The 15,211-nt window shown below is 39.3% G+C and overlaps 1 protein-coding gene across 13 annotated transcripts in view; it reads left to right on the forward strand.

Annotated features, from left to right (window-relative positions):
- Positions 1-15,211, forward strand: part of gramd1ba (GRAM domain containing 1Ba) — a 600,767-nt gene that overhangs the window by 362,682 nt on the left and 222,874 nt on the right. The window contains exon 4 of one of the 13 annotated variants that reach the window (XM_072238338.1): positions 9,674-9,717. The exons of the other annotated variants lie outside the window; for them this stretch is intronic. Within the exon in view, the coding sequence (XP_072094439.1) occupies positions 9,674-9,717 (44 nt within the window). The remainder of the gene's footprint in view (positions 1-9,673; positions 9,718-15,211) is intronic. 13 annotated transcript variants of the gene reach the window in all.

Genomic DNA, 15,211 nt, shown 5'->3' on the forward strand with positions numbered 1-15,211 from the left:
CTGAACTACGTAAAAAAAAAACATAAAAACTACACTAGACGACAGACCTATCCAGGACTGCATAAAATGCACAAAACAGTGCAGGCACGACAATAAATAATAATAAATAATAAACAAGACAGTAGGCACAGTAGAGGGTATAGTAGGTTGGTGTCAAACCAGACTCTGGGTATTGAGGAGTCTAATGGCTTTGGGGAAGAAACTGTTACATAGTCTGGCCGTGAGAGCCCGAATGCTTCGGTGGCTTTTTCCAGATGGCAGGAGGGAGAAGAGTTTATATGAGGGGTGCGTGGGGTCCTTCATAATGCTGTTTGCTTTGCGGATGTAGTGTGTGGTGTAAATGTCTGTAATGGCAGGAAGAGAGACCCCGATGATCTTCTCAGCTGACCTCAGTATCTGCTGCAGGGTCTTGCAATCGGAGACGGTGCAATTTCTGAACCAGACGGTGAGGCAGCTGCTCAGGATGCTCTCAATACAACCTCTGTAGAATGTGGTGAGGATGGGGGGTGGGAGATGGACTTTTCTCAGCCTTCGCAGAAAGTAGAGACGCTGCTGGGCTTTCTTTGCTATGGAGCTGGTGTTGAGGGACCAGGTGAGATTCTCCGCCAGGTGAGCACCAAGAAATTTGGTGCTCTTAACGATCTCTACAGAGGAGTCGTCGATGATCAGCGGAGAGTGGTCACTCCGTGTCCTCCTGAAATCAACAACCATCTCTTTTGTTTTGTTTACATTCAGAGACAGGTTGTTGGCTCTGCACCAGTCCGTTAGCTGCTGCACCTCCTCTCTGTATGCTGACTCATTGTTCTTGCTGATGAGGCCCACCACGGTCATGTCATCGGCGAATTTGATGATGTGGTTTGAGCTGTGTGTTGCAGCACAGTCGTGGGTCAGCAGAGTGAACAGCAGTGGACTCAATGACCCAGTGGATTCTTCCCCCAATAGCTGCTGCATGACCTGCTGAGTTCATCCAGCATTTTGTGCATATTACTCCAGATTTCCAGCATTTGCAGTCTCCGTTGTGTCTGTGTAAAACATACAGAACACTAATTAATAAGTGATTTTACTTCCTGGTTTGTTGTTTATGCGAATTCATCAACATAATTGGCTGCCCAGTCTGCTTGATGACATTATGGTTGCTGAATGCCAGAGATTAACTCGTGGTGCCTAACAGCAGTCAATGTAAGGAATTCATAGTATAGACACGACTTGATCTTTAGGAGCCCTTTTACATGATGCCAACTGTGACCACTTTTTAAAAAACTGAACATGTGGAAGTTCAGCGGGCTCTTGAACCAGAACTTCACTGAACTTCACTGTTCCCATAACTTATGAACTCTCTTTCAAGGACTATTCATCTCATGTTCTCAATGCTTATTGCTTACTTATTATGATTATTATTATTCCTCTCCCCTCTCCCCTCTTGTTTGTTGTCTTTTGCACATAGGTTGTCCACTCTGTTGGTGCGGTCTTTCATTGATTCCACTATGGTTATTCAATTTATTGAGTATGCCCACAAGAAAATGAGTCTCAGGGTTGTATATGGTGACATGTATGCACTTTAATAATAAATTTACTTTGAACTTTAATTTATATATATATTGAATCAAGTAATCAAATCTCTTTTTAACAGAATTATATTTATGGAGCACAGTAAATTCTTCCATTGGTACTGAGCTTATGTGTGCTGAATAATAGGACATGAGCTTGCATAAAAAAAATGAAGAGAAGGAAGTATTAAAGAAGATGAAAATCTGGTTATTGCTTAAAATATAGCTTGAGTTCTCTACAATCTACACTTCATAGGGGCCTATTGTTGAATAATACCCAAAGCAGGATTTAATCAGTTAGCAAAATCACTTTTGGTTAAATGCTGGATTATTCCCACGTTTTTCTGTTTTGTCAGTTTTAGATAGAGTTAGGCTGATCATTAAAAAGGATAAGCTGTGAGCTGCAGAAGAAAATAGGTTGATGCAGTGATGGACGAAGTCATTTGCCTCCCCCACCCCCCACACCCCCACATGCTGTCTCCTCTGCTTACTTTGCTATTCAGGAAAGTGCTGTACTCTGGTTTTAGTGATACCTTAACATTATTAGCATTTCAAGTGAAATTTATTTTCAGATAATCTACCCATTTGCAGTGATTACTAAGTAAACATCAAGAAAACAAAATTTGAATAATATTAAATTATTAATATATATTTCCACTGATAATACATTGGCTATAGTATGAGGTGATAAGTTTTCAGATGAACTTTATTAGTTTTATCAGGTAAACAGTGTTACGTACCCCGTAACTGGGTTGCCAAACCAGCAGAAATGGATCACTCAGTTGGAGTCTGGATTACTAGAACTAAGAAAGTTTTATTAAAGAAACAAGCAACACAGTACTCTAATCAAAAGGATAATGAATGCAACAGTTCAGCAATGATAAACATACATGTACACAGAATTAAGATAACAGGATCAATCAAGCTCTATCGTTGTCTAGGGGTAAATGACCAGTTTCAAAGTAACGCAAAGTTCAGTTCAGTTCGCAGTAATCGCTGCCGTGGGAGATGGACAGTGGGGGGGAAGGAGAGAGAGAGCAAAAACGAATGAATATTCAAACGGCTTCCACACACAGACCTTCGCCGTCAGCTGTCGGGCAAGTCCTTTGTGATGTCATCTGAGGTCACCGACCGTGACCCCTCTGTTTCCAGATACGATCGTTTCCCTGCGCTGAACCTGGCACCCAGGCAAGGGTGGACACACACCAGGTTCCCGCCGATTGTGCCTTTCCACCCTGTGTGTTTATGGCCCGGTACTTCCCACCGACTTGTGAGAGACGCACCGCTTCCAGGGTCTTGTTACCTCTGGTGTCGTGTGTGTCCTGCCTTAGCAAACCTGTCCCTTTTTATACCCCTGCTGGGGTATCGCCTGTCCATCACTTCAAACAGTTCAGGGTTCAAAGGGGGAGCCGCTCTTGACAGCTCTCTTTCCCGTCCCTTCATTACACATCTCCAAATGCTGCTCCATTGTTTTCCTTATCTCTCTCTCTCCTGAAGACAGGTGGCAGACCAACTGCTGATTCCACAGGACAGCTAACATCTTAATCTATGTGTATTCCTATCACAACAGTCTTATTGGCAACTTTATGCACTCATTTTGATTGTCTAGCAATTATTTACTTTTTCTGTAGTCGATTTTCATATTAAGTATTTGGGATGATCAACTGGAAGAAATGTATATAATATACAATAACAATTAGATATGGGTATATAACAGTGATTAGGCATGCTCTATAATTATGCAAAGCTTGACATGTTTGTCATTCAGTGGATTGGTGTATCAGATGCCAAATAATTGGGCATTGATTCATGCTTGTTTTTGACCTTTGTTTTTATATAGAATTTCTCTGAGTATATGACAGAATTGGATCAGCTAGAGCACATTATTATACTGTTCTCCTCCATTACATTATATCCATAGCATCTTATTCAATTGCATTTCTTCTTTTTAACATCCTAGTTTATTGCATCACATTTGTAAAGGCTTGTGGAATGATTGGTTTCAAGTTAAAATAGATAATGGGCATCTCCTTCTGTTTCAGAAGATCTATTCTAATTGATTTGATACTACAGCTTTTATATTACTGCCCTATGTTAAAATGACCAAGTGGTAGAAGCTAAAAAAATGTTATGGTTGGTGGATGTTTTAGTGACTGGAATATGCATGCCAGAGAGTTTATACGGCACTGAAGCAGGCCCCTTGGCCCAATTTGCCCTGGTGACCGAGTTCCTACCTGAACTAATCCCATTTGCCTGTGTTTGGCCCATAACCCTCTAAACCTTTCCTATCCATGTATATGTCTGAATTTCTTTTAAATGTTGTATTTGTATGCACTTCTACCACATTCGCTGGCAGTTTGTCCATGTAGCTGCCTTTGAGGAAAGATTTGCCCCTCTGGTTCCCTCTGAATCTTCCCCCACCCCTCAATTTAAACCTGTGCTTTCCAGTTTTAGACTGTCCTCCTCTGGAGAAGAAAGACAGTGACCCCATTCACCTTATTTATGGCCCTCATGCTTTTATACACCTCCATAAAGTCAGTCCTCAGCCTCCCGCACTTTAGGAAAATTAGCTCCAGCCCACTCTTCTTATAACTCAAGCCCTCTAATTTTGGTATCATCCTTGTGACATTTTTCAGTACCCTTTCTAACTTAATCATATCCTTCCTATAACTATGCAGAACTCCTATGGAGGTTTCACCAATGTTTCCGATCTCCCTAATGTCTTGTATATCTCACTAATGCAATTTGACTAATGTCATATGACATCACAACTCTTTTCTCACTGCCCTGAGCAACCAGGCAAGCATTCCAAAATTGCCTTCTTCACTACCCTATGCACTTCTGTTGCCATTTTCAGATAACAATGTACTTGTATCTATTAGTATCTTTTCTACTGCACTCTCCGGGGCCCTGCTACCTACTTTGTAAATCCTGTCCTAGTTTTATTTCCAAAACTTCAGCACTTTGCATTTGTTTGAGTTAAATTCCATTTGCCATTCCTTGCCTCATTTTCGTAGTTGAGCTAGATCTTATTGTAATCTTAGATCTTATTGTAATCAATTCTTTAGGGTCCATTTTTTTCCACCAATGTTAGTATTATCTGCAAACTTACTTATTATGCCACCTAATTAGAACAGAGAATATTGGACATGCACAGCAGGTCAGGGAGCACCTATAGCAGAAGAAACAATTAGCATTTTCATATCCATGATTTTTAACAGAACACTCACAGCTTTATGAGCTTGCTTCCCTTAATACTTTATAACAATATTAGCCATTGATGCAGCAGATTTTTTTGTGAAATCAAACTGGTAAATGCAACTTTCATCACTGGTACAACCATTTATTGTATGACTAGAGCTCACCTTGGCCATCAATGCATAAAAACAAGAATGTATCAGGAGGCATAGATTAATCGTTGCTGAATTTTGCTTTAATAAAATAAAACTGATAAATGATTAGAATAATTAGAATGAAGTAGTGTATTGAATAGCTTCATTGTGGCAGCACAATTCAGGAAAATCGAGAATGAGTTGGGACAGTTTTGTGATTAGTAATATGATAAATAGTCCTTATGAAATTAAAGTAGTAGACAACTTAATCTGACCTTTATATTAAATCAAACAATTGTTGACCAGTGGTGAAAATAGGCTATTTTTTTTCACAGATGCTTTACATTTCTTGTGCCAGTGACATCCAATTAATACATTCTAGTTAACTTAGCCTTAAGATGGTAAAGAATACTTCAGCTGGCATTTCCAGAATTTTCTGTCGAGTAATGCCCTCATTATCCTGTTGTAATCCTTTACCATGTATTTGTACATAGTGGTGTCATCAGTAGACAGGGTGGTGAAGAAGTCTTTTGGCACATCAGCCTTCATCTATCAAAGCACTGAGTATGAAAGTTAGGAAATTATGTTGCCGTTGTACAAGGCATTGGTGAGGCCACACATGGAATATTATGTCAGTTTTGTTCACCCTGCTATATGAAAAATGCCATAATCCTAGAGAGAGTGCAGAAGAGACTTGCAGGCATGTTGCTAGGACTCAAAGAACTGGGCTAATAGGAGAAGTTGGGCATGATAGGACTTCATTCCTTGGAGCGTATGAGACTGAGGATTAAATTTATAGGGTTATATAAAATCATTGATGAGGACAATTGTTGGAGTCTTTTTCCCACAGTAGGAGACTCAAGAGCCAGACGGGAAGCCACTTGGAAAGATGGGTGGGAGCGGTTTCAAAAGGATATGGGTAAATGGGACTAGATTAGATGGACATCTTGATCCTCGTGGATGAGTTGAGTCAAAGGCCCTGTTTCTATGTTGTCAGACTCTGACTCCATAATTGCAAAGAGATGACTATTTTGTTTCAAGTAACTTGTACTTTAATCATTTGATAAAACATCTAGTCTATTTTTTTCTTGTGAACACTTAAGACACAACTGCTTCATTTTACTAATTTATCAGCAAGCAACATGACTTGATCACAAAAGCAAATTGTTTTCTGCTCTTCATCTTGACTTTGACAGGGAAAATCAAAGTTCAAAGTAAATTTATTATCAAAATACTTGTATAGCACCATATACAACACTGAGATGAATTTTGTTGCAGGTATTCATAGTTACAAAGAAACACAATAGAATCAATGAAAAACTGCATACAAAACAGATGGACAAACAACTAATGTGTAAAAAAAATAGTTCAAATACAAAAAGAAGCAAAAAATAATAATTAACAAATAAATAATGCTGAGAACCTGAGTTGTAGAGTCCTTGAAAGTGAGTCTATAGGTTGTGGATTCAGTACAGTATTCAGGTGAGTGAAGTTACCCAGTCTGGTCAGGATCTTGATAGTTGAGGGGTAATAACAATTCTTGAACATGATGGTATGGGATTGACTGCTCCTCTACCTCCTTGATGGCAGCAACGAGAAGAGACCGTGATGCACTGAGCTGTATCTATTACTTTTTGTAGGCTTTTCCTTTCAAAGGCATTGGTGTTTCCATACCAGGCTGTGATGCAACCAATCAGTATACTCTCCACCATGCATCTATAGAATGTTGTCAAAGTTAAATCTTCGCAAACGTCTCAGAAAGTAGAACACACTGTCATGCCTTCTTTGTAATGGCACTTATATGTTCGAACCAGGACAGATATTCTGAAATGATAATGCCAAAGAATTTAAAGTTTCTGAGCCTCTCTATCTCTGATCCCCTGATGAGGACTGGCTCATGGACCTCTGGTTTCCTCCTCCTGTAGTCAATTATCAGCTGTTTGGTTTTGCTGGCATTGAGTGAAATGTTACCTATTGTGATAGATGTCCACTGCACTAACCTTTGCAATACTTGCCCACTAAAATGAAAATGACCTGTTTGATCCTACTCTTTCTTTCTATATTTTATCCTAGCCGTCACCCATGTTTATACTCCAAATACCATGAGCCTTTTTAGATCAGTTCAAGTTTATGAATGGCTGAAGTTGGAGGCTGACTGGTAGTACATTGGATAGTTGAGACCAGGTGTTAAAAAAAATGGATGAGGCTCTTAGTAACTAAAGCTGGTGCAGATCTGTACACTTGAAATATATTGGGGATGGAAATGAATGTTCTTTGAGATGAAATAATAAAGGTTGGCTCAAGGTCAATGGAATGTATGTTATAAACAGTTTGGTTCAGCCTTCCACAGAGACCATGGCATGCATTTAAAAGTTTGTTCAGAGAACGAAGCTTTTGATCTATTTAATCCTACTCTCTGTATTCATATTTTGTCCTACCCTCTACCCTTCCTTAGCTATAACACTTGATGCTATAACTTTTTAGATTAGCTCACGTTCATGGATGGCAGAGGGGACAAAAATAGGAATTTATCAATACAATATACACCCTCTTTTAACTAGCAAACAGTTCTGACGAAGGGTCTCGACCCGAAACGTTGACTGTACTTCTTGCTATAGATGCTGCCTGGCCTGCTGCATTCCACCAGCATTTTGTGTGTGTTACCTTCTTTTAACTGACGTGTTTCCAGAGTTATGACTTAAAATTCAGCTTGACTGTGCAATCATGAAGAAAAATGTATCAGAAGTATTCCTATGCATTGTGGAAGGTGTTTATCAGTGTCATTGACTGATGAACCATGAATAGCTCAGGTGGCAAATGATCAATTATTTTCTCCCACAACTAAACTAAATTATCTTCCATATTCTGCTTATGTTGTGTAGAATCATTGATGTTCCTTGTAAATGGATGGTGGAATTCACTTTCCTTTGGTCACTACAATGTGCTGAATTTCTTATGCTAAATTCAACAGTTCCAAGTAGAGAAAGAATTGCAGATAATCTCACAGAAAATAAGATATAGACAGGAGCAGAGATTACAATGTCTTGATTTGAGTAGTTGAGAGATTTGCAGGATTGGACCCTCATTATTACACTGACTCATCTGCAATTATAAAAAGGGCATTTTAATTGAATTGGCGATTTTTTAAATCTTGGCCTATTTAGACCTGCCACATTAAACATTCAATTTTTTGAAGTCAATTTGAGCAGGAGTTTTTCATCTGGCCTCATAAGAAACTCTAGTTATATCTTGTTCTGGCCTTCGCCCTCTACAAGTGTGCATATCTTGTAATTGATCTGCTTCCTGCAGGTCATCATTGACAATATCCTCTACTAGGCAACAGTTTCTATAGCCTCACATGAATATGTGAGTATCCTTCAGCTATCCCAGATTTGCTGGTCACCTTCGTCTGGATCTCATGGTCACTGGTTCCTTCAAGGACATCAGCAAGATGCAAAGCAGCACAATCTTTTAGAGCACAAATGACCACCTATAGTGGCAAAAACAATGTGAGATCTTGCACCGCATATCCACAGATAGTCAAAACTGCTTTCAATGTTTGTTCACTGGCATTCAGAATTATTTGATCAGGATCTACCAACAATTAAAAATTATGTAAAAAATAATTAAAGTGCTTAAAAGTAAATGCACACATGTCCACATTTCAAATGATAAAGCATTCAAGGTGCAAAGTATGTTTATTATCAAAGTATGTATACTCTATGCAACCTTGAGATTTCTCCTTACAGGCAGCCACAGAACAAAGAAATCTAATAGAACCTATTAAATAAAGACCTCCAAGCACCTAATGTGCAGAAGAAAAAACAAACGTTGCAAACAGTAAAAGCAATAACATTCAGAGCTGAAGTTCACAGAAGTGAGTCTACAGCCATGAAGTCAATCACAGACGATCCAAGCAATTAAAAAAAAACTTTACTAATTTCCTAGCAGCAAATTTCTTCCATTGATTCCAATGAGTTTGCTGTACCTGGTATAGAAGTTTAGCAAACAAATGTTCCTGTGGAGAGCTGTGTGGTCTGTGGAAGTATGTATTGTCTGGTTGGGTTGCTGGTGTCCATCACGGCAGTGGAAAAGATTTGTGGCAAGCACTGTACACAACAGCAGGCTGGGTGATGGTCATATCTCCACAACTGTAATTGATTAATACTTCTCTTCAGTAACAGTGGAAAAAAGAATTCTCTTAATTCTGGTTTCTTTGCGTACTGCGTTTACAGTTTTGATAATTCAGGCTGTACTTACTGTGCTAAGCTGATAAGATTCACAAGACACTCGGGCTTTTAATATTATACTAGGAGCTCAGAGCAGAGGTAGGTCAGGCACTTTAATAGAGATTATTACAGCTACAGCATGAGTGTAAAGCACCTATTTTTTATGAATTTTGCAATTTTCTAAGTAAGTTCAAAAATGTTTTTTGGTGTTTGTCACGTTATTTTGTGGACATTTAATGTTCTGAAACCTTTTTTGCATTTCTTATTGATGATATATCTAATGAATCTCATTTTCCATTTATACCAATTGATCTTGAAGGTGATTTAAATAATTAAAATATCAATCTTGTTTTTATTCATAAATTACCAATTAAAAAGCCAGAGCTTGTCTACTTGGAAAACTAGATTGTAACCTGAAACCTTGCACCATCATTCAATATTCAGCATGTATCGGTTTTTTTGCAAGTACTGTATAGAACCATTCTGTAAAAGCATTTTCCTTCATTAAATATGCTCCTTCTGTTCCTGCATGGCTTTTACTTCTAAACCTCCCTCATATTGATAGATGAAACAGAAGAAATGGGGAAAACTGATCTGGAAACAGTTAAGGTAAGATGATAATTTTACCCAGCTCTGTGAATCATTGTAATTGGCACTCTAGATTCAATCAGTAATGAGTGAAAAATATTGGTAGAGGACTATGGTTTGGTTTGTTATTTATCTCTTGAACCAGGAAATTATGTTAAGGTTAGCTGAACTGGCAAGGTTTACTGAATATCGTCGGAGGGTAAAGGGCGTGGAAAATGTAATTTTTAAAATAGTTCCCATTCAGCAGCCTCCCCCTCTCCACACAGCTGATTAATCCAAAGGAATGGCAGAGGTTGATACAGTTTGGCACCAGCAGTGTTGCAGTAGTTGCCAGTCAGCGTTGAACTCAATGTAGGACTACCTTAGGAGGCTCTAGCTCCGGACTTTTCCTGTTTTTTTCTCCTGAAGCCTTCCCTATGAGTGGACAAGGCAGTGGAAGTTTGAGTTCAGAGTTTTCTTTCTCCTAGCTGAGCTGCCAACCACTGCTGATGAGCCCAATCTGCCCAAAGTGACTGGTTTTAAGGCACCGGTAACCTGCTTTTGCCCTGTCTCCTGTCAGTAGAAATGGTTCCGCTGGGCTTAGTAGCTGAGCTACATATGAAGGCCAGGAGCTGGACTTGGTTGTCAGAAGCTATTTGAGATGCATACTATTGGTACACTTAATAGGTAGTGGGAACTCATCCCGCCACTCCTCTCCACTGACTATGACAATCATGAGGAACCCGCCTTCAGATTCATGTGCACATATCTAACAATTGTAACCCATATTAATAACCAATTTCAGGCATGGAACAACTTCCAGACCATGAACATTAACTACTGGTTGTTTAACTGGTAACAGACTTGTCTCGATGTCAAAAGCTGTCATTTCCAAAAGTGTTATAGATTTGGGCATATCTGTGCTGGTACCAGGATAACCTGAAAGTTAGATGTTTTCTGTTTCTCAGTGAAATTATGAGAAGGAAGCTTAAGAATTAATCTATTAATTTGGCCAGTTCACTGGGCAAGATCACAATATTTGTAAACCTGAACACCTGACTCCTGAAACAGATGCTCTATTCTGAGATATATTCTTGGAAGAGCTTACTAAGCAGACAGCAAAATAGCGTCAATGATGTGCTCAAAGCTTCTTCCCTGTAAAATTGCATCAACCTCGCTGACTCTGGGAAATTTTTGGCCCATGACTGTACAAAGTCGAAAAGGAGCACTTAGAAGTCATTGAGAGCGTTGGGAGCTTGCACGCAATGTGGAAATGACAGAAGGATCACAGCAGTTCAAAAGCTAAACATTAACCTGTGTTGTCAGAGGCACCTTTGCCTTATCTGAGAAAGTCGACAGTCCTCATATTGGCCTTAACAGTTGCCTCAGAACCCACAAAACAGTGGAAGCAAGTCAACTTCAATCACAAAAAGAAGAAAGAAAGCTTAATACTAAACTACTATTATTAACTGAAGATTATATAATCATTCATACTTTTTATGTGCAAGTTTCTGTGCTACAATATTTTCTACCTCTAAAATGTAATTAGTTTTAATTCTCTTTGGAGGCTAATCTGAAATGCAATGAACATTTATATAAATGCAAGTGTTTCTCTTTGTCCTTTCCAGTGCTGGAGGTAGTACTTAATTGTAGGCGGACATTGATCATCCTTATGTAGTTCCCTATGCATTGTAAATCAAACAAGCAATGACAACAGTACTGATTGATAGCACTAGTAATAGCCATCCATTGCAATGAGGTATGAATCAGAGTTTGGATCTACTCAATGCAGGGAGACATTGAACCTTAGCCAGATGGAATAATAGCAGGAGCTGAAAGATAAATATGAAAGGCTTCAGTGTAATTGCAGCAGAAGTTGGATCCAATGCACGTGCCTATTTGGCACCAATATGATGTTGTTTGTCCAGCAGAATGTATAGCTTAAATATTTCTGTACTTTTAACTAATTTCAGATTATTCAGGTGTCACTTGCCTTCCTGGCTGTCTGAGATAGTGGTGCCGTACCTGATTCTTCAGTCACCTGAGCTCATGTGGCAAAGCAACAGCAGAGAATTCTGCAATGCTCAACCATCATTTAATAGGAGAAAGATACCTCAATATTTCAGGAATAGACGTTTCATTAGACCTAGAAACTGGAATATACCCCCCTTAGTGGAACTGACAAAGAAGAAGGGAGCAGGAAAGGCAGAAGCCAAGTTTGAACGTAGCTTTCTTTTCATTTTTATTCAGTGTGCATAACATATAAGCCAGTGGCTTCTTACGACCACTGAATATGACTTAACTGAATACTGTCCCTTTTCCATAGATGGAAGCAGTGCGTGATTTTGCATTTGGTATCATAAAGGACTTGCTGCCAAGTCTTTTCTTTCAAAACACTAAACGATTTTTTGCAAGCTTTTATCCCATCATCAAACCTTGTTTTTTTTTCCCTTTATAACTGATGTCAACATTGTCACAAATTCTGGTGGAAATTTAGTATTATGTTGGATCATACCTATAGAAATTAAAGTTCAATTATGTTTTCAGGGTTTCTGGTTCTGATCATGACCTCAACTTTCCCGATGACTGGCTGCAGTCCAATTTCATTTATTTTATCTGAATAAATTGCTTCATATTGCATAAAAACACATATGCCATTTTATGTTGATATCATCTTCTAAAGCCTTCCTCAAATGCCTGAAGGTTCTCTTCCTTTGTGGCTTTCATAATTAAAATTTTATCCTGATTAAATAAACAATGCTGGATCCCTTGCAGCATCTTAGACATTCTAGTTTGGAATATTTTTAGAGATAATTTTACCCCATAGGGCAATTAAGTGTAAAAATACAACCCTTCATAGGTGTTCATTGTCAAACAACGTTAACTCACATTTTCAGTTTTGAGCTGATTAGATGCACAGGATGGCTTGAGCTTACTGATCATCTTTGTGAACTTTGCATGAAAATCTTAATTTGGAGAGGGGTTATTGCACATCTATTGCTGTATTATGGTCACTCTATAATTTATGAAGTCTTTGACCCGGCCACTGTTGGTGTCATTCAGTCATCTCATGCTAATTTCAATAGTAAAAGTTCAAAGTAAATTTATTATAAAGTACATATTTGTCACTATATAGAGCTCTGAGATTCATTTTCCTGTGGGCATACTCAGCAAATCTATAAAATAGTAACTATAACAGGATCAGTGAAAGATCAACCAAGAGTGCAGAAGACAACAAACTGTGCAAATTCAAATATAAAATAGCAATAAATAAATAAATAAATAAATAAGCACTCCATGCTCCTCAAGTTTTCAGTGCAGGGATCTTCTGGCCTGGATTTACAGTGTAACAGTTTTATACTCAGTGATATCTATATATGAATGATCATCATGGAGTCATCCAGCACAGAAACAGGCCCTCCGACCTACAACACACATCAAAGTTGCTGGTGAACGCAGCAGGCCAGGCAGCATCTCTAGGAAGAGGTACAGTCGATGTTTCAGGCCGAGACCCTTCGTCAGGATCTCGGCCTGAAACGTCGACTGTACCTCTTCCTAGAGATGCTGCCTGGCCTGCTGCGTTCACCAGCAACTTTGATGTGTGTTGCTTGAATTTCCAGCATCTGCAGTTTTCCTGTTGCCTCTCACCTACCATGTCCATTCTGACCATAAATTGCTTTTCTATATTTATCCAGTTCATGAGAATTTGCTCCGTAGCCTTCTATGAGTTGGTAATTCAAGTGCTCATCTAGATGCTTCTTAAATGTTGTGGGAGTGTCTGTCTCGGCTACGCACTTGCACAGTTGTTCCAAATTTCTTGGATCCCCTCTAAGCCCCCTTTACCCTAAGTCACTGTTCTCTGCTTTTAGATACTTCTGCTATGGGGAAAAGTTCACTACCAGCTACCCTACCTGTGAACCACTTAATTTTGTAAACCTCAATCAGTTTTCCCCTTCGTCCTGCCCAGACCCAGACAGTTGATCTCTGGTCGGAAGTGAAATGGTCCATCGCAGACAACCTCCTAACACCCTCTCCAATGCATTCAGAACCTTCCTTTAAAGTAGCACCCAGTACTCCTGCTGTGGCCTAACCTATGTCCTACTTATAACCTGTATCTTAACTTTCCTGCTCTTATATTCTGTGGCCTGGCTCATGGAGGCAAGTAGCTGTACAATTTCTTCATTCCCTTCAACATCTTTTCATTTTGCTCCAGAGGAATGCTAACCTAATCTCAGCTTTTTCAACCTTTTTCTTCCTCACAAAATTATCATCATAATCATCAAGATTAAGGGGGGGATCTTATTGAAACGTATAAAATTCTAAAGGGATTGGACAGGCTAGATGCAGGAAGATTGTTCCCGATGTTGGGGAAGTCCGGTACGAGGGGTCACAGTTTGAGGATAAAGGGGAAGCCTTTTAGGACCGAGATTAGGAAAAACTTCTTCACACAGAGAGTGGTGAATCTGTGGAATTCTCTGCCACAGGAAACAGTTGAGGCCGGTTCATTGGCTATATTTAAGAGGGAGTTAGATATGGCCCTTGTGGCTACGGGGATCAGGGGGTATGGAGGGAAGGCAGGTACAGGGTTCTGAGTTGGATGATCAGCCATGATCATACTGAATGGCGGTGCAGGCTTGAAGGGCTGAATGGCCTACTCCTGCACCTATTTTCTATGTTTCTATGTTTCTATCAACTGGAGTCTTCCCTTTTGCACATTTTAGATGGCAATTATGAATATACAAATTGAAGTTCTGTCTTACTTTATAATAACTACCTAGATCTTTGCTTCTAGTTTTCAGGTGATTGTGGAGCTGTTCCTTTTCATTGGGGAATGGTAGAGCTTCCAATCCGGTAAAGTCTTGCCCTTGCAGTTAGCTCCTGGACATTCTTATCATACCAGGATTGAAAGGGGGAAGGTGATGGTGGGTGCTATCAATGCTGCTTGTTGATCCAGATTCCTGCACCTGTAATCTCCTGGGAGTAGATTTGTGGGGAGTGGGTAGAGTGGAAGGGATGGTCTTTGTAGAGAAAACTCAAGACACTGTGAACATACCACCAATAGCATCTTTAGTTAAGTAAATTGCCAAATAAACACTATAGCACTGAGGCCCTAAATATACAGAAGCAGGTCGTCTCATTCATTGGTCTTATATCACACTTCCAAAATGGCGCTACTTGAAATATTGTCCTAAGAAGAGATAGCCATGAGATCAGGGAAAATGATTTATGAATATTTTTAAAAGGTTCTTAGCAAAAAATGCAACATCTTCACTGACCAATAGGAATTCTTGGCCTGAAAATGGAGAAGGGACACTGAGGATGAAACTGATAACCAGGAGTCCATGCGTCAGCAGCATACAGTAACCCAGCATAAATGACCCAGCATAAATGACAGAAGGAACACACTACCACACAGACTGTCCTACCTGTCCTCTTGGTGGATTGTGCTGGGTTATATTTTATAACTATTATTAAGCATCAAAAAACAATTATCTGATCAATTGTCTCAAGGAACCATGCTTTGGCTAAATAAGGT

The sequence above is a fragment of the Mobula birostris genome, chromosome 20 (assembly GCF_030028105.1).
Source record: "Mobula birostris isolate sMobBir1 chromosome 20, sMobBir1.hap1, whole genome shotgun sequence".
Taxonomy (NCBI): Eukaryota; Metazoa; Chordata; class Chondrichthyes; order Myliobatiformes; family Myliobatidae; genus Mobula; species Mobula birostris.